Here is a 17,677-nt window from a genome sequence, read left to right as displayed (position 1 = left end):
GCCCACCTACCCACTCCTTCCTCCCACCCACAGGGAATTCCACAGCAGCCCATGCAGGATCCTAACTGGCGTTCTAGCTGCTTGTCTCTGCGAAATCTCACATGAACCTGTAAAGACTTCAGTTACCCAGCAAGACTCAGCGCAGCTGCCTGTAGAAATCAGGATAATTCTGGTATTCGGAGAGCATTTTAATAGAGCACTGATTACAGATTGCAGACACCTGGTGCTGTTTGGTTGGTTTTTGTTTTGTTTGCACTGAGGCCAAAGAATACAGTTCCAAAGATGAGGACGGGGCTCGACAGACTCCAGTATTCCTACCTTGTTGTTTGCCAGGGCCTTGATGAGGTACTGGGAAACCCTTACAGTAGCCAGTCCAAGCCCTGGCACAGTTAGTATGTGTTTTCAGGAAACTACCAAGGCTACAACATTAATTCCCACACGTGTCATGGTCCACAGGACTTGGTCAGGGTGTACACCGGCCAGTGGCTCAGAGCAGCAAGACAGTAGCGGGGTCTCTGTTGGAGTTTGTTAGCGCAGAGGTCTGGGGTTGGTGCTTGGCCAACCTTACCGTTAACTGTGTGCTTCTTGGAATAGCCATTGGGAAGGCCATTATGGCTTTTGGCCTCAATAGTCAAGAGGGAAAACATAAGATTAATTCAAGAGGAAGGTGAGAGCCAAAAACCAAGGTTTAGAAATTCACTTGGTAGAGGTATTCTAGTCCCATTCCAAAGAATGAGAATGAATCTGTAAAATGAGCCCACTTTGTCATCATTATTCGTATTTTTTTTTCCTTTCTCTTCACCTTGCTCTCCAACCGTACCACCTGTTCCCATCTTTTATAAACGTGGAGCCTCTCTAATGTTTCATATTACCATTTCAGACTTTGCCAAGTTCTTTTTGCTTTCGTGTGCCAGTACTGGGGCTTGAAGTCAGAGCCTGGGCACTGCCCCTTAGCTTTTTCACTGGAGACGGGTGCTTTACCCGGTTAGGCGCATTCCCACTTCTGGCGTTTTTGGCTGGCTAACTGCTGATAAGCTTCTCTTGGACACTTCTGCCGGTGTAGGTTTTGAACCTCAGATCTCAGCTTCCTGAGGAGCTAGGGTTACAGGAGCCAGCCTCGGGAGCCCAGCCTCACTTTTCCAACTTTGGTTTGAGAAGCCATTGCAGCAAAGGGGAGAGCAAGGTCTAGGCCAGCTCTCCAGTTATAAGGCTTTCGGATTACTCTCTACCGAGCTCCTCTAAGTTAAATGAGAAATGAGCTAAAGGGTGAAATTCAAGAATGCCCAGTTTCTGCCTTTGCCTATGCTCTGCAACCTCGCTGTAAGTGGAAGATGGGCAAGGCTGCCAAAAGGTATGAAGGAATGGCTGTTTGGCTCCTTCACGCTGAGATCCCTCTGGAGAACGTGAAATGAATGAAATGCCCTTACTTGTAATCTTGTGAGGCTCAGGGGCCCTGCCTCTAGGCAAGCTAAGTTGCCTAAACATGGGTAACAGAAAATGGAAGGCACAGAATTGGTGGGGGACGGGGCGGGGGAGTGGGGGCAGCTCAGAGGGTCCAGGCTTTGCTTTTGACATGCCAGAGGGGGGGTAATACAATAAAGGAAGTGGAGAGAGGAGGTTCCCTTGAGAACCAGCAGAAGCCTTTGAAATGTGTGCCTTTCATAGGAAGCCGTTTCCGGTTTGGAAAACAGCCTGCAAGGTTCATAAAGCTGCCCCGTGGCAGCTGTCCAGGCCGCGGGCAGGCGTTGACTCCTGCGGCGGGCGGGAACGGGGAGGGCCCGCCGGGAGGAGGCTCGGCAGGCCCCGGACAGGCTCCCGAAGCCAGGGAGCTGTTGCAGAGTCTCCCTGCCAGTAGACGGTCAGCTCCCGCAGCTTAATTTGTGGAGTCAAAGCTAGCTCTTTCCTAACGAGATTCTGTGGACTCCTGCGGATGAACAGATACCACGCAAAGAAGGACTTCCGCCTCCCGGCCAATTCCTTATCTCCGTAGCTTCGGGGCAGGTGTGATAATAGCACCTCAGCTCCGGGAAACCAAAGCGAATGGGAGGCAAACCTGGGAAGCAGCGGAGCTCATTTATTTCATTCACCTAGCGTATGTTTCCGCCTCATCGTTTCCTGTGTTTTTTTGTCTCCTCAGTCTAAGCTAGTAGAGAAGAGCAGAGGCTCTTCTGGAATCATGTCTCCTACGTTCACACCCCTGTAGGCCCTTGAGAAACGGTGATCTAAGAACAGTTTTCTGGCTCGCTGTGAGCTTTGGCTTCCTCATCTGTAATGCAGAGTTCCTCATGGCAGGGTATCACTATTTTCGTAAGGGAGCGTTGCTCTTCTTGTGTCATTGACTTGGGTCAATGAGGCCGGCTGAAGCGAGCCTTTCTATGCGGATTCTGACGCTGCGCACAGGCACGCATTCGTGAGGCTGACCATGGAACAGAGCAGTGGAAGTGGAAGCTGCTGCTGTCCTCGGCAGATCCTTAGGGTATCAGAAGTGTTCATGAACCTTGTTAGAATTTCGCTTTTGAAAACGGGACTTAGATGGACATAATGCCTTGTCTTTTAAGACAACAAGGTGTGTGTGTAGATTGGGCACAGAAGTATCCCATTTCTTCCGTGCTCTCTTTGCCGGTGTGGGAGACCTGATGATAGAAAACAGTACTGGTACATAAGCCAGATTAAACCTTTCCTCCTTTAAGTTATTGCTTGCCACAGTGACTGAAAGCCCACCCAACACCTAAGAATCCTCCAAATGGCAGAGCTGTGTGTGTGTCCATGGGTGTACATGCCAGTCTTAGGGCATGAACTCCGGGCCTTGAGCTTTTTTGCTCAATGCTAGTGCTCTACCACTTGAGCCACAGCACCACTTTCAACTTCTTTGGAAGTTTATTGGAGATAAGAGTGTCATGGACTTTCCTGCCTGGGCTGGAATGGAACCATAGTCAGATCTTGGTCTACTGAGTAGCTGGGATGATGGGTGTAAGCCGTGGACACATGGCAGAATGGGTTTGTGGTGGGTTTTTTTGTTGTTGGTGGTGGTGGTATTTTTGTTGTTGTTTGCTTTGTAATACTATTTATTGAAGTTAGGATGTAGTGATTAACAGGAGCTTAAAAAGCAATAACCACAGTGCAAATAAACACAGTAGATCAAGGTTTGTTCTTTTTGATACTAAACCTAAAAGAAGAATGTGCTTACTGAATATAAAAACAAGGAAAGAGAAGATGAAAATAGTCTAGCTTTATAATTGAAGCAAACATGAGTCACTGGCTGAGAGAATACTGTGAAAACAGTCTATAGGAGGAAAGAAAGCCAACCAAAGCAGCTGGTGGAAAAGTGATTTATCTCCCCCGCCCCCCATTGTGTTGAGGACCATGGTAAAACTGCTGTGTTGGTGCTGCTCAAAATGCATCCCCCAGGCAAAGGCACAGGGACCCTGCCTTTGGTTCTTCCTTCCCCAGGTTGTGGGCGCTGTGGTTGTTCAGAAGGGTAGCATTCCTTCACACGAAAACGACTTCTCGGTATTTGTGCTTATCGATAGCACTTACTCTCTTTTCTTACAACCCTTTGAAGATAGGGACTTACTAATTCGCCTTGGTTCCAAACACCTTTCCTAGTCTGGTGTGGCATTCATTGAACGTCTGAGTTTGAGAATATGTACCTCAAACCTCAAAAGGTTTGGGGTTAGAAGGATGGGTCTAGTGGTAGACTGCATACTTAGCAAGAAGTATATGGACTTGAGTTCAAGTCCTTGTGCTGCCAAAAAAATGTTTGTAGGAGTACTTGAGTCAGATTACCGTGGAATAAGGAATACAGAGAGTGTGATATACTTTCCTATTTCAAAATCCAGAGATCATCATATTTAACATGCTAGTAAAAGTCTTCCTAGATAACTCTGCATGCATGTAAGTTGGCACAGGATTGTACATCCACAGATTTGTTTTCTGTGTACAACCTCCTTATTTTCTCTGTATTATTTCTTCCTCATTTTTCCAAGTCACTATCTGTCAGTCTGTATCACAATTTAGAAAAGATACGTGTTATTCCATTGGATGGCTAGGCGAAACTCTAACGCAATGAAGATTGATGGGTATTTAGGTTATTTGTAATGATTTGGTCTTGAAAGTCAGTCTGAGGTGGTATGCGCATGTTCTGGTCCAAATGTTTCAACTCAAATATTAATCTCTGTGAGCACAAATTATAATTTGTCATAATCTTAGACAACTAAGGACTGGGTAAAAATGGTATGTCTCACCATTTATATAAATATATATCTTGAGTGAGGGAAAGGTAGACACTGTACAAAAGGAAATGCAGCTGGGTGCTGGTTCCTCACGCCTGTCATTCTAGCTTCTCAGGCGGCTGAGATCTGAGGATCCTGGTTCAAAGCCAGCCAGGGCAGGAAAGTCTGTGAGACTCTTATCTCCGATAAACTACTCAGAAAAAGCTCGAAGTTGCTCTGTGGCTCCATTGGTAGAACTCTAGCCTTGAGCACAGAGAGGCTCAGGGACAGAGCCCCTGTACTAGGAGAAAAAAAGAAAAAAAAAGGAATTGTGCTCATGACCTGACTCACATAATTGTAATCCTTCTGGACATTACTTTTATAATAACTTTATAATAATTCATGAAGTGCTGTACAGCTTTAGTTCTTTGCAGAGCAGATGCCATGTGCTCTTGTTTATTCTTTTATTTGTTTAAAAACAATTCACCAGATATGGGGGAGGAGGCTCCTGTAGACAATAATTCTAAGCTATAAGAGATCCACAGGAAAACAGGTCTTAGCCTGGAGCTAAGTCTTTGGCCCATGATCAGGACTGGGTACTCTGCGTGATGTGGAATAGTCTTGGTTTAGAGTTCCTCCTTTAAGGTATTTCTTTGCCTAGCTCCAAATGTGTTTTCGAACTGATAAGAGAATATTTTAGCTTTTATTCATATCCCTATAATTTTTCTTTTCCCTGCTTCAAAGTTTCTGGCTTCTTCAAGGATATTGCTAGAGGATTTTCTGAGTCCCTTAGTAATTCGGTGTCAATTTCATAGGTGCTCTGAGGCCTTAACTGTGGACTCCTGATCTGCTTCCCATCTGGCTTTCCACCATAGCAAGCCCATTCCATAGCCCTAGTTGTTTATCCCAGTAAAGAATGACTGAATTTCTAGTAATGAGGCTTGTAAACAATGAATGTCCTTGCTAGATTAGCGCTATTTGTCTACTGTAGTGGCACTCTGACTCCCCCTTGAATTTCTTCTTATAAGACCTATTAAGAATAATCAGTGGAACTGTGTGGAAACAGAGGATGGCAGAATGGAAAATTTAATCTACCATTTATTCACATATTGGCATGCTATGCGGAGATTAAGGGTTTCATCTCTTATTAGAGGATAATGTCTAAGAAAGTTTGAGGTACATAAAATGCATAACCCTTACTTAAACTTAGTAAAGGGATGGTCTCAGATTTTCTCATTGATGTTACTGTGTGAACTAGAAAAACATAAAATTGATCTTATTTCCAAATTAACCAATTGCACATTTTCTGACTCCTAGGTGGAGTTTTTTAACTTTGGAGGAAAATTAACAATTTTTTTTTGGTTACTTTTCAGTTTCATGGTTGTGTAACAGTATCTGGCTTGTCCATTTAGTACTTACACACTGTGGAGTTGAAGGGGAGCATTTTTACATTTCTCTGTTTTGGTTTCAACATTACAACCTTGTCAAGGTCAGGACGTGAAGCATGAAGAGGCAATTAAATACAGTTAAGCCTCACATCTCCAATTGTAGCATATATTAGAATATCACTGGCAGACGGAATGGGTTGGCTGCATTCGAGTCGGAGCCCAACTGGAGGCCTGTCAGAAGAGGCCGTCTTCAGAATTCTTTCAGGCAGAAACGGTGTAGCTCCAAACCAAGGCAGGGAAAATGAGGATGAAGAAAAAGTGATCGGACTTAGAAACATTAAATCCCCGGGTCTCGGCGACTGGTTTGTTATGAGAAGTTGAGGGGTTTGAGGAAAGAGGAAGAATCCAGGATTACTCCCTGAAAATACCCAGTCATTCACTGGATAGCAAAGGACATCAGAGTTTGATACATGGCTGCTTTCTGTCCACTTTCCATAAACTGTGAAACGATACTCAAGAAAATTAACTTAAAAGGAGTGTTTTAGAAAAGGGTCTTATCTCTCTTCTTTCTGTTATTTGGGGTTTACCTTCTTGAAGCTCCCCAGTACCAGAGAAAACCAGCTACATCTTCCCAATGACATCCCCTTACCTCTGAACTCCAAGGCTCCCGACATGAATGTCAACATGTTGACTGCATTCTCTTGAGTTGTACAACATAAGAAATGTGATGTTTTTATGCTACCTATTTAAAAAGCGTACTTTAAACCACACACTTTGCAGAGTACCTGTGTTGGCACAGCCAAGACCAAAACACAATTAGACGATTATATGTTACACAGACTCAGAACAGAGTTCATAATGTTAGATAAATCAAGCATCTGATAGTATCAAGATGAAGAAATGTTGATGCTGTTTCATCTCCCTAAAATTTGCCAGTGTCAGGGTTTTAGTTATTTGAGTCCCCTTTTCTACTGCTCCTTCTCTTTCTCCTCTACCTTCTAGTCTCCTGACCATGAAGGTAAATGTCAGTTGTAGTGGAAACTAAGAGTGTCAGTCTTGGAATACAAAATCATCTCATGCTTTTACCCTTTTGTATCTGTACTTCCTCTGCCATAAAGCTTGGCTTGGGATCCGAAGGCTGGGCCCAAATGAAGAGATACACATTCAGAGAAAAATATGTATGTAAATGGAAAATGAATTTATTTATTATTTTCACCAAAACTGGAGAGAGAAAAATCTCCATTGTTTCTGTCTTTCCCATGCCAATTTTACAAAACTTATTGAAAAATTAAAGAGATAGATGGACAGACAGACATTTCGCTGTAGGGCCCAGTACCTGAGAGATGGCTTTTTCTTCTTGGGTCTAAGAAGGATGGGCCATTTTTACTCTCCAAATGGAGAGTCCTAGAATTCTGTTATACTACCACTGTCTCTTTAGTATGTCTCTGAATGGTGACAAGTGAGAAGCTTTGCAGCTAAAAAGGAATTAGTATGTGTTTCTCTCTTTGTGAAAAGCGTCACGTGAGGGAGTTCTTTTTGCTCACTCGTGAGAGATCGCAGCGGATCAGTAATCAGCAAAACATTGTTTTTCTCAGCCTGAAAAACCCCGTGTGAAGCATAGGAATGTCATCGTGCGAGCACCAGGAGATCTGCGTGTCGATCTGAAAGATCAACATCATTAAATGTGTACTCTCGTTTCACATGATGTAGATGCTAGTGCCACTAAGTGCCACAGAATTGTAACGAGGAGAAATGTCCTTAACCAGTGAGAGCCTCTTTTTAGCATATTTTTCCTCCCACTGGAAAGCTACAGATGTCGGGCTGGTTAGCGATGGACAGCTGTGTTGGAGGCATTTGTGACTCTTGCAGTGGGTAGGACATTCCCCTGGTCTTCCATCACTAAATCCTGGGATTTAAGAAAAACCTTTGACGTGGTCAGTAGCCAACCCCCGGAAGACAGAAACCCGTATTGTAAAGTTTCACTGTATCTCGTTTGAACACAAGGCGGTTTAGAATGGGACTGTGCTTGGTAGCTAGCACAGTTTCACCGCAGTCTGAGCAGCTCTCCCAGCTGCTGTTACTGTCACATAACCGCTGTCAGTCCATCTGTCAGGTCCCTAAGTATTCTTGGCAATCGGCACGATCAATCCAAGGCTCTGAATTCTGGCTTTCTTGTCTCTGTTTTGGTGGTGATCCTGGGGATTGAACTCGGGGCACTTGTCCACTTGAGCCACAACTCCAGCTTCTTTCTGCAGTCATTATTTCCAAAGCAGGGCTTTTCCTTATTCCTAAACGGGCCTGGACTGTCATCGTCCTACTGTGTTTTGCTCTGTCACAGGCAGGTGTCGTTGTCTCCAGTAATAAGTGAGATGGCATCTCTCAAACGTTTATGCACAGATTCACCTTGAACTGTGATCCTCTCACCTCTGCTTACTTGTTACTAGAATTCTAGGCTTGAGCTACCGACTGTGCCTGGCCTAATTATGATTTTTTTAATTGCCCAAACAAATAGCAGTTAGTGATTAGGTCTATCCTATTCATTAGTGAAATGATAGAATATAGAACATGTCCTAAGTTGCTGTTAACCACACAGAGTCAGGATCCCTATTCAAACTGACTTGAACGTTATAGACGCAAGGAGAATTAAGACCACTAGAGAAGTACACGTTTTGGAAAACTAAATATAACACAGGGGCTGTGTGTGTTTGAGTACGGTGGGGGAGACTCATTGTGAGTCAGCAACATACTGCTTTATTTTCTTAATTATCGGGCACCCACTGCCAGTTAACTTCAGGAGCTTAACATGTGGGAACTGCTGGGTAACATTTCCAAAATACCTAGCATTAGTCAGATACGTGTTTAGAATCCCACGGCCACTTGGGCTGAAGGACACAGCGGAGACTTTGGCAGGGGTCCGGAGCCTGGCAACTAGAGGCAGAGGAATGCCGGAAGACAGGCCCGTCGCGTGGGGCTGAGAAACAAGAGCTCGTTCCTGGGCTGCTCAGGGGCAGCCAGGGAGGATGCTCTGCTGTTGCTAACGTAGCTATCTTGTTGTCTCCGTCGTGAAGGGAATTAAGGATTTCCATCCGAGTCTCTTTCATGATCACTCGACAGTGGAAAGACTGCTAAACGGGAGGTATGGATCCGTGCTGCTTACACCATGGGATCAGAGTGGGCCTTCCCGGGCAGCTGGAGTGAGATGCCAAGTCCCTGGAGCTCTTTGCACATGGTTCCTCTCCCGTCAGGGTTAACATTTTCAGGGGGTAAACATGCATCTCCACTTTCCTCCATAGCTATTGCACGAATGAAGGCTTTGCTTTCACTATTCCTCTAGTGCATTTCAAGCAATTAAGTGTTTAAGCCGCACCTGATTCACCTGGCTTGCTGCTCATTCTTCTGTAAGTCCTACAATGCTGTCAGTTCCAACCTGCCTCTTCTTTATCTTTAGAAAATCCACTGCGCGCCCACCTCGCTGGTTCTACAATGAGTGCCAAATCTTCCATCAGCAAGGAAATTTTTGCACCTCTTGATGAAAGAATGCTGGGAGCTGTCCAAGTCAAGAGGAGGACGAAGAAAAAGATTCCCTTCTTGGCAACTGGTGGTCAAGGCGAATATTTAACTTATATCTGCCTGTCAGGTAATGAAAACCAAGTACCGGCATTATTCAAAGAACTTATCTTCAAACAGTTAATTCTAAGTTATCTGGGAAGTTTGTATTCATTTTTATCTATGTCTACTTTTTTATTCTGTTCTCTCTGTTACCTTCCTCTGATCTGTATTCATTCATAGCACCTCCATTTTGAAGATTCTTTGTACTGAAAAAAAAGTTCGATTTTAATGCATTTTTCAGTTCATTGTTTCTGCAAAGGTCTTGAGAAATATATATATATATATATATATATGTACACACACATTTCCTTCATAAGAAGTAGTCTGTGAAGATTTTTGTTTTAGCACAGTTATTGGTATTCAGATAATGTTCATTACTAGCAACCTGAGTTGCATTGAGTTTCTTTTTCTAAGCCATTGCGATCAATTAGTAATAGTTTGTCTTGAGGTAAATGTAAGAAGCTTCAGTTCACAAATTAGTCTTTGCCTGCCAACCAGTCCCTTGTCAGGAATGAATATCTGTTTTCTTAAGCTTAGAGTTTTGTTCGATTATTTTTTTTTCTTTCTGTTTGTGATTATAGCATATCTGTGGGATTTACTGTGGGTTTATACCAAGTTTTTTGAGATAAAATTTGGATAAATTTTCCATGGAGTTATGGGTGATGCTAATCTGAACACCTGGGTATTTGCTGCATTTCTGATAGTATTCTCTATAATGGAATGGCAGAAAAAATATCTTACATTTAATTTATCTCTTGTTAATTTCAGTTGTGGTTTAGAAATAAAACATTATGTTTTGGATCTCCTTTTGACTTAAAAAAAATGTCTGTGAGAGAAAGTAAAGGAAGAGGTGACATTGTCCAAGAAGCATTATACTCATTACCTGACCTACAGAATTGTAACCCCTTTGTACAACTACTTAGAATAACAATAAAAGATCTAAATATAAAAAATTAAGGACAGAAAGCAGCAAGAGCCTGAAAAAATTAAGTCTATGACAGGTTTACCAGAATTCATTTCAAGGTACAAATAATGTTTTATCAGACAGCACATGTAAATTTATAAGACTTTATCTTAGATTGAAGAGAAATAAAAAATAACACTTCAGAAGAAATGATTGCACTTAGTGTGCTGATAGTTTTATTGATATGGGTGTAAGGGAATTAGCGTTGGAACATTGGTCTCTCTTTCTCAAGTAAGGGTGAGGCTGATACAATGTGGCTATAGCTAGAAGATACTTGTATTTCCTAGCATGCTAAGCAGGACCCGACATATGGTCAGAGCTTAATTGGTGAACAAGTAAAAGACAAAAACTGCCTTTTCTAATACTTGGCTAGTATTTTGTTAATAAGATTAGGGTCCTAAAAACTCCATTTCATATTCTTACATTAGATCCTAGAGTTTGGTTGTAACAGTAATGTATGAAGTATATTGAACTGAATTTTGTTTTGTGTTTGGGCTGAGCTGAAATCGACTGAACATGGATACATGATGTGTCTAATTGTATTAAGCTCTGGTCTCTCTCTCCTCTCTACATGTCTCAACATTTCCTTCAGATTTCTTAAAGACACGTATCTGAAGGAAAACCGAAGGAAAACCGGATGATTCAGAAGCCTGTTGAGCTTGCTAGGTAGACACCTGTAGCTGAAGGAGAAGACTTGGACTTGGAGACGCAGGGGCTATAACAGCCTCATCTCACCGAAATAGCGTACCGTTTCCCTGGGCCCCTCTAGATAGCTGCGTTCTCTTTCCAAATGACTAAGACATTCTGGTTAAAAGTCTGAAACTAGGAGCACTGCTTGTGGGTTGCAATAGAGGGGAAAAACATTCTCTTGTGCTTTCCATGGTTTTGAATTTTGAAAGGATAAATGAAGTAGACCTGGCATTTCAGCAGACAGCAGAGTGGAAATTGGGGCAAGAAAAGGCCAGTCGCTATGACATCTGCTTTTTTGCAATATAATTTTTCTCTTATAATTGACAAAGAGGTAGCCATCTTTATTTTCTAACTTATGTAAGATTTAGAGGCACGTTTCTGCTAAGCTAATGCTTTAATTAAGAATTGCTTAGTCAACTATGTATTAAGTGCCTTTTGTGTCCTAAATGCTAAGGATACAATTGTTAGAAAAACTGACAGGTTACCAAGTACAGCGAGGAAGAAACAGTAGAAATGATAAGTATAGACTCTGAGGCGACCCAAAAGGACAAGTCCAGATAATCCTATGGAAACAGAATTTTAGCTGATTAAAGAACCAGGAGGATTCTAGCCAAGCAGGACCTGGTTAGTTTTGAAGAGGATGGTGTGGGGAGAGCAGACAACCCAGCAGAGGGACGGAATGGCAGGCTCGTTAACAGAGCAAGCAGGATTGGGGGCCTTTCTTTGTCTCCTGTTCAGTCTGTTCTTTGAAACTGACCACACACAGGAGGCTTTGAAGTGAAAGTTGAGCCCTGGAATGACATTCTCCTTCCTGCTATTAGGCTGAATTGCCTATGCTTTCTGGGAGGCCAGGCCCTTCAACGATTGTGGTTTGCTTGGTCAAAACCAGCTATTCATTTTTAGCAAGCCAACTTCGTCCAAATTAAGGCAAGGTCTGGAACTCTTCAAACAGCATGAAGCATTAAAGTAAAAGAAAAGAGAGAGGGACTTTCAAAGCTTGCCCAAGTGTTCATCTAGGCATGGATGTGTGTGTGTGTGTGTGTGTGTGTGTGTGTGTGTGTGTATTCCAATTCTTTTACTAACAATGTTTCTTTGTGTGATTTTTCTCCCCCTGTGTCTAGAAAAATCTAAGAGGGAGATATCTGTGATCATAAAACTTTTCATTATTTTTATATAATTCTTTTTTTTCTATTAATGTGTGGTGATCGCAAAATAACCTAGCATCTGTGTGTGTAAATGTAAGATTGTTTTGGAATAGTAAAATGTACTTCTATCATACATTCTTCTTCATGCAAAAAGTTTGGTAAAGTCTAGAAGAAGTTGTTAATAAGTCCTCGTGTACAAGCAAAAGGTAATTGACACTCTGTTATATGGCCTCATGAGAAATTAAGATGGATCAAGTGAAAAGGAAATACCAGCAAATTCTTCAGGACAGGCAACACAGAACAACATGCCAGACAGCATTGGAACCACTTAGAAGCCATTCAGAGAATCTCCATCTCTCTAGATCTCAGACTTCCGAATTTGAGGGAAACAAGAGAAATCCAACATAACCTGCAGGGTAAGAGGCATCGGACTCTGCAAGGGCCAACCTTCATAGAAGTACGGGAAGGGCACTGACACCAGCCTTCCCTGGGGTGGTGTTAAGCGGGGATCGTGTGGAAGAAGGAAATGTTGGGCACCCTGGAGTCCCATACGGAGAGGGTCCTTCCCAGAACAGGTCAGAGCAGATTCTGTGGAAATTAAGATGAAGAAACTTGGCAGGTATGTGGGTAGAAAAGAGGCAGGGTCTCAGAAAGGACCATTTTGGGGAAAAGAAAGCAACTTAGAGGGAGGCTTTTGTAGGCTTAGTATAAAGGTGAACAAAACATCCAAAGGTAGAAGACTCACACGAAGCAGCATCTCAGAACTGTGTCTTTCCCTTTCAAAACCTTTAAGTCAGGTTTTATTGAGGTGCAATTGATGCAACGGGCCAACACCACTCAGAACAATCAATCACTTGTCCCTTCCATGATAATTTAAATCTATAACATTAAATTTGAGGGGCTAGGAATGTGTTTTAGTGGCAAAATGCGTGCCTAGCAGGCATGAAGCCCTGGGTTCAATTCCTCAGTGCCACATACACAGAAAAAGACAGAAGTGGCGCTGTGGCTCAAGTGGTAGAGTGCTAGCCTTGAGCAAAAAGAGCTCAGACAGTGTCCAGGCCTGAAGTTCAAGCCCCAGGACTGGCAAAAAAAAAAAAAAAAAAAAAAAGTCTTGTGACTAGGAGAGCCCAACAGTAGATACCTAGTAGCCGACACACATTTCACACTTAGTCCTGGCCGCCGCCAGCCTCTGTTTCCGCGGTGTGAATGACAGAGCCCAGGCTTCGAGTTGACAAGCGCACTCCCCAGGGCTGGGAGAACAATGGAGCAGAAACTCCTAGCGAGGTCTGCCGGACTCCCACGTAGATTCCTGGTTTCATCACAGTTTCCCCCCGGGACGAGCGAGGTCTGAGGCGCAGGGCTTCCCCTTCCCCAGCAGTGCTCTGACCGCTGAGCACGCGGAGGCCGACCGGCGGCGGCGTGGGCCTTTCTAGTGGCTTAGCACCCCAGCGGCCTTTGCTTTCTCAGCAGCAGAGAGATTTCCTTTTCCCTTCTCTCACGTATGCGTTCCAGGACTCAACCCAGATGGAAACAAGGGAAAGCTCTCGACAGAGGCAGGTGCCAAAACATTTCATTTAAAAAGGCAACTCCATCTGCGTGCTCTCCTACCGCACCGCCCTCCGCGAGCAACGCGAGTGTCACAGCCGACTCGCTCGTGTTCCTTGGATGCCTTTTGACTCGTCGCCAAGGCGGAGCCGAGGGGCTGGCTAGAGAGTCTGCACTAAGACTGTGTTCCTGCTGAGGCCCTGGGTGCCCGCTGGACATCCTAACCCATAGCTGACCAGGGAGGTTCTGTCGTCAGACTCGCAGACAGAGGACTGTTGGGGTGATTTGCTAAGCTGATGCTGCTAGAAGGTAATCCATTTGTTGTGGTGTTGGGAATGTGCCATTCGAGGAATGGGCTTTTGCTTGCTTACACCTTGTTCGGGAACCAGAGCCACTTCAGGATAGCAACAGCCCCTGTTTCTCCCTGGACCCACCCCACTATTAGGTAGGTATTCGATAGGCTTTAGGTGTAGAACCGACGTATTAGAAAATACTGCTTCCTCACAACTTAGTCTTCTCGTCACTGAAATGGGCACGGTGGCTGTTTCCCAGGGGGATTTTGAAGAGTAATTGAGGTTCACGTGTATCTGTATAATGCCTGATGATACACTGAAGGTCCTTAACTTGATGAGCAATGCTATCATTCTTCTTACCACTGGGGTGCTCATTGGTTCTTGCCTTATAAGGATAATCCATCCGAAGTATGTTTGAAAAGATGCAAATTTGTATCTGTGACAGATATCCGGGACCCAAGTTATGTGTGGCCGCAACATACTGTGGCCCACTTCTGGTCTCCTTGCCTTTCTGCTTCTCCATACTGCTTTCTCCTTTCCCTTGCATATTGGTGTCCTCTCCTGCTGCGCCCCAGGCCTGGTAGGAATCTGACACCTACTTTGTAAATCAGGCTTTTCTTAATTCTTCTTGCTCTACAGTGACCCCCACCCCCAAACTACTAGATGGCTTCATGGTATTGCTCTAGTTCAGAGTTCGGGTTGAAAACTTCTCATCTCTTCGTATTTGTTGTTGACTTTGTTGGATGCTGCCGCGCCTTGTGTTCAGGCCTCTTTATCTAACTTTGTGGGCAAGAGGAACTGGCTAGGTCAATTCGGCTCCTGCCTCTGGAATGAAAGATATTATTTTCCTCCACCTATCTTCACTAGATCAAAAGAAAAATTCAAACAAAATGAAACATTCTCTGGGGTCAGTCAAGTGCAGTGTCCGGCAAGCTGCAGACACGGGAGGCTGAGAGAGATGCCTACAGACCTAGCTTTTCAGCCAGCTCAGGCTCTTGTTTTTGTTTCTCTAACACTTCCTGTTACCCTTCCTCTGTGTGTGTGTGTGAGTATGATGATAGAAAATGAGAGAATGCAAAGGAACAATATTGCTAACCTTGTAAGCCATTCTAAACCATGTGTAGAGTTTTCCAGAAGAAACTAGAAATGACCACGAGCACAGTGAGATACAGGGGCTTCCTTGACCCTGACACACAGCTGGCCAGTGTGTGGCTGTGGCCTCCAACCCCCTTGCCCTAGCGCAGTCAGCACGGCTGGAGGTTGTTAGTTGCCTTTCTGTTCACTTCGTTGGACTCTGGAGAGTAGAGGCTTTGCGGTAGGCACTTCCCAGTCCCCAGGAACCTGACCACCGTGGTAAATGCAGTGCCTGGGGAACATGGGAATATTCCCTCTGCCCTGTCTTTTAGACTCTGTAAGCAAACAACCCGAGGTCCTAGATTACTGAGTTCAGTTCCAGGCCAAGAGCTTATACATTCACCCCAGGCCAAACCAATTGGTGCTCAGTTTGGCTTTAAAAAAAAAATTGTGCCAGGCATAGGTGATTCACACCTATAATCCCAGCTACTCGGGAGGCTGTGATCTGAGGATTGTGGTTTAAAGCCAGCTTGGGTGGGAAAGTCCATCAGACTCTCATTTCCAATAAACTACTCAGAAAAAGCAGGCGCTGTGACTCAAGTGGTAGAGCAGAGGAGGCTCAAGGACAGAGCCCTAGCGCTGAATTCAAGCCCCAGGACCCACGGGGGGGGGGGGGGGGGGGAAATCACACGAAGACATCACTGTCTCGTCATTGTCTTTTAATTCTCTTGGAATTCATCAGATTGCTGAGCTGGAGATTTTATTCTATCGAATGGCCATGTTATCTGGAAGAAAATGAAGATTTCTCCCAGTGTTCAGACATGTAGAATCATCCACAGTGGGCAATTTATAAGCGTAGCCTACAGCAGGAAACTATTACCCCAAATTTTTGGAGTACCGGAGTGTTTTCCCTCAACAAAGAGTTTGTATTCTAGAGGAATCAGTGATCATTGAATGGATACTGCATACATCAAAACTTTCCCCAAATGCTCTTTTCATAGTGACCATTTTCAGTTTTGTATTTTCTTAGGGAGGGAAAAACCGAAACTCCAGCTTTCTGCCGAAGTTTGAACCTCTGAGGATATTAACACGGCGTCTCCCGCCGCACCCTTTAACCCCAATTGTCTTTCCTCTGCCACACTAGGATCCCATGTAGCTGAGGGTTGTAGACTTCATGGTAGACCGGGTCTTGAGTTTAACGAGTTTCACTGTTCTGAGAAGCCCACAGGAGCTAGAGGAAGTAAAGTGGAGGTGGCAGGATTATACATCGCCTTCCTTCCTTCAGATCCAAGTTTCTGTTTTCCCAAGGCGAGCGCCTTTCTGGTTGGTTCTGTGATGAATTCACTAGACATTTCCTATTGTATTTCTGATGACTTGACCTCCTGTTTTCTGACAGAGGTACTCAAGTAGGAGTTATTTAGGTTTTCAACTCCTGGCTAGAATTCTTTCTCTTTTGTGGATAAGTTCAAGATTCAACTATTTTTGTTTTGTTTTGTGGGGGAAAGACACCAGGGCTTCACTTACTCTACCATTTAAGCAAAGCTTTAGCACTGCTTTTTGCTGGTTATGTTGGAGATAAGATTCTCATGGACCTTTTGCCCTGACTTCCAAGAGTAGATATTCTCCATCTCAGCTTCTTGAATAGTTTGAATTACAGGTGTGAGCTACTAGCACCCATCTTTAAAGAGGCAAGTATCTGCCCTTCTGGTTGATTCTGTTATGAATTCATTAGCCATTTCCTATTGTATTGTTAATGGGGTATGGGAAGTGGTAAAAAAAAAAAAAAAACAGCCAGATAGAGTCATGTTTTTATTACTTTGATTAATGAGTCACTTTTGCCATTTTATCAGATACACCATCTGAGCCTACGAAACAACCAGGTTGGAGGAAAATAACTTCTCAGGAATTAGTGGATGTAGATTTATTTATTTGTTTGGCATTCATGGTACCAGAGTTTGAACTTGGAGCCTCGGGCTTGCTCAGCTTTCACTCTGCCATTTGAGTAAGACCTCCAGCTCTGCGTTTTGCTCATTATTTTGGCAACGGAAATGAATTTCTGACTCTGGGTAAAGTGAAGTCTGATGCAGAAGTGAATTCAAGAGCCTTTTTCCGTGGTATTATTCCCTCTCACACGCAGGAGTCATTTGTGCCACTCTTTGTTGGGAAGCGCTTATTTAGGTCTCCCCTGTGGTGTACTTATCCTAAGGATATGGGTTCAGCCAGGAAGGCCAGATGTGCAAGCTTGTCCCTCTTCTCTGTCACTTCTTCCTGGAGACTTGGGGAGCCACGGAACGGAAGGTTCCTCAGGTACAGTCCTTGGAGTGGAAAATCCAAAAATAGCATTCTCCCTAAGGGAGGTGCACTTGCCTGACCCCTTGGGCTAAGGAAAGAAGGTATTTCACTTAAATATAATCTATAATTGTTTTCTAAGTTCTATATGTCATGTGTACTTTCTACTTCCCACTTATATTAGAACCAGATGGCCATGTGTAGGATTTTTAAATGTGTGCATAGTAGGGGTTACATCCAGTTTTGTTTTTTTTTAATTGTGGGACTATGCAGTTAAAAATAATCGGAGACCCCAGGCTTGAGTCCAGAAAGGTAGAAATCTTTACTGTACCATTAATAACTTCTGACCAGTGGGCTGGGATCAGCTTGTAAAATCCCTGGCTTGAAAAGTGCTCCTCCAAGTAGTAAGCGTGTAACTGTTCTAGGGCATCAGTCTGAATCAACCCCCCCAGTCCCAAATTCTGTGGCT

The 17,677-nt window shown here is 43.8% G+C and overlaps 1 protein-coding gene across 1 annotated transcript in view; it reads left to right on the top strand.

Moving 5' to 3' along the window:
* Positions 1 to 17,677, top strand: part of Stxbp6 (syntaxin binding protein 6) — a 176,812-nt gene that overhangs the window by 46,056 nt on the left and 113,079 nt on the right. Inside the window, exon 2 of the mRNA XM_048362947.1 lies at positions 9,048 to 9,236. Coding sequence (XP_048218904.1) covers positions 9,083 to 9,236 — 154 coding nt within the window. The 5' untranslated portion in view covers positions 9,048 to 9,082. The remainder of the gene's footprint in view (positions 1 to 9,047; positions 9,237 to 17,677) is intronic.

Source organism: Perognathus longimembris, chromosome 14 (genome assembly GCF_023159225.1).
Source record: "Perognathus longimembris pacificus isolate PPM17 chromosome 14, ASM2315922v1, whole genome shotgun sequence".
Lineage (NCBI taxonomy): Eukaryota > Metazoa > Chordata > Mammalia > Rodentia > Heteromyidae > Perognathus > Perognathus longimembris.
Note: the sequence above shows the minus strand (reverse complement) of the source record. Positions and strands in the feature narration are given on the sequence as shown.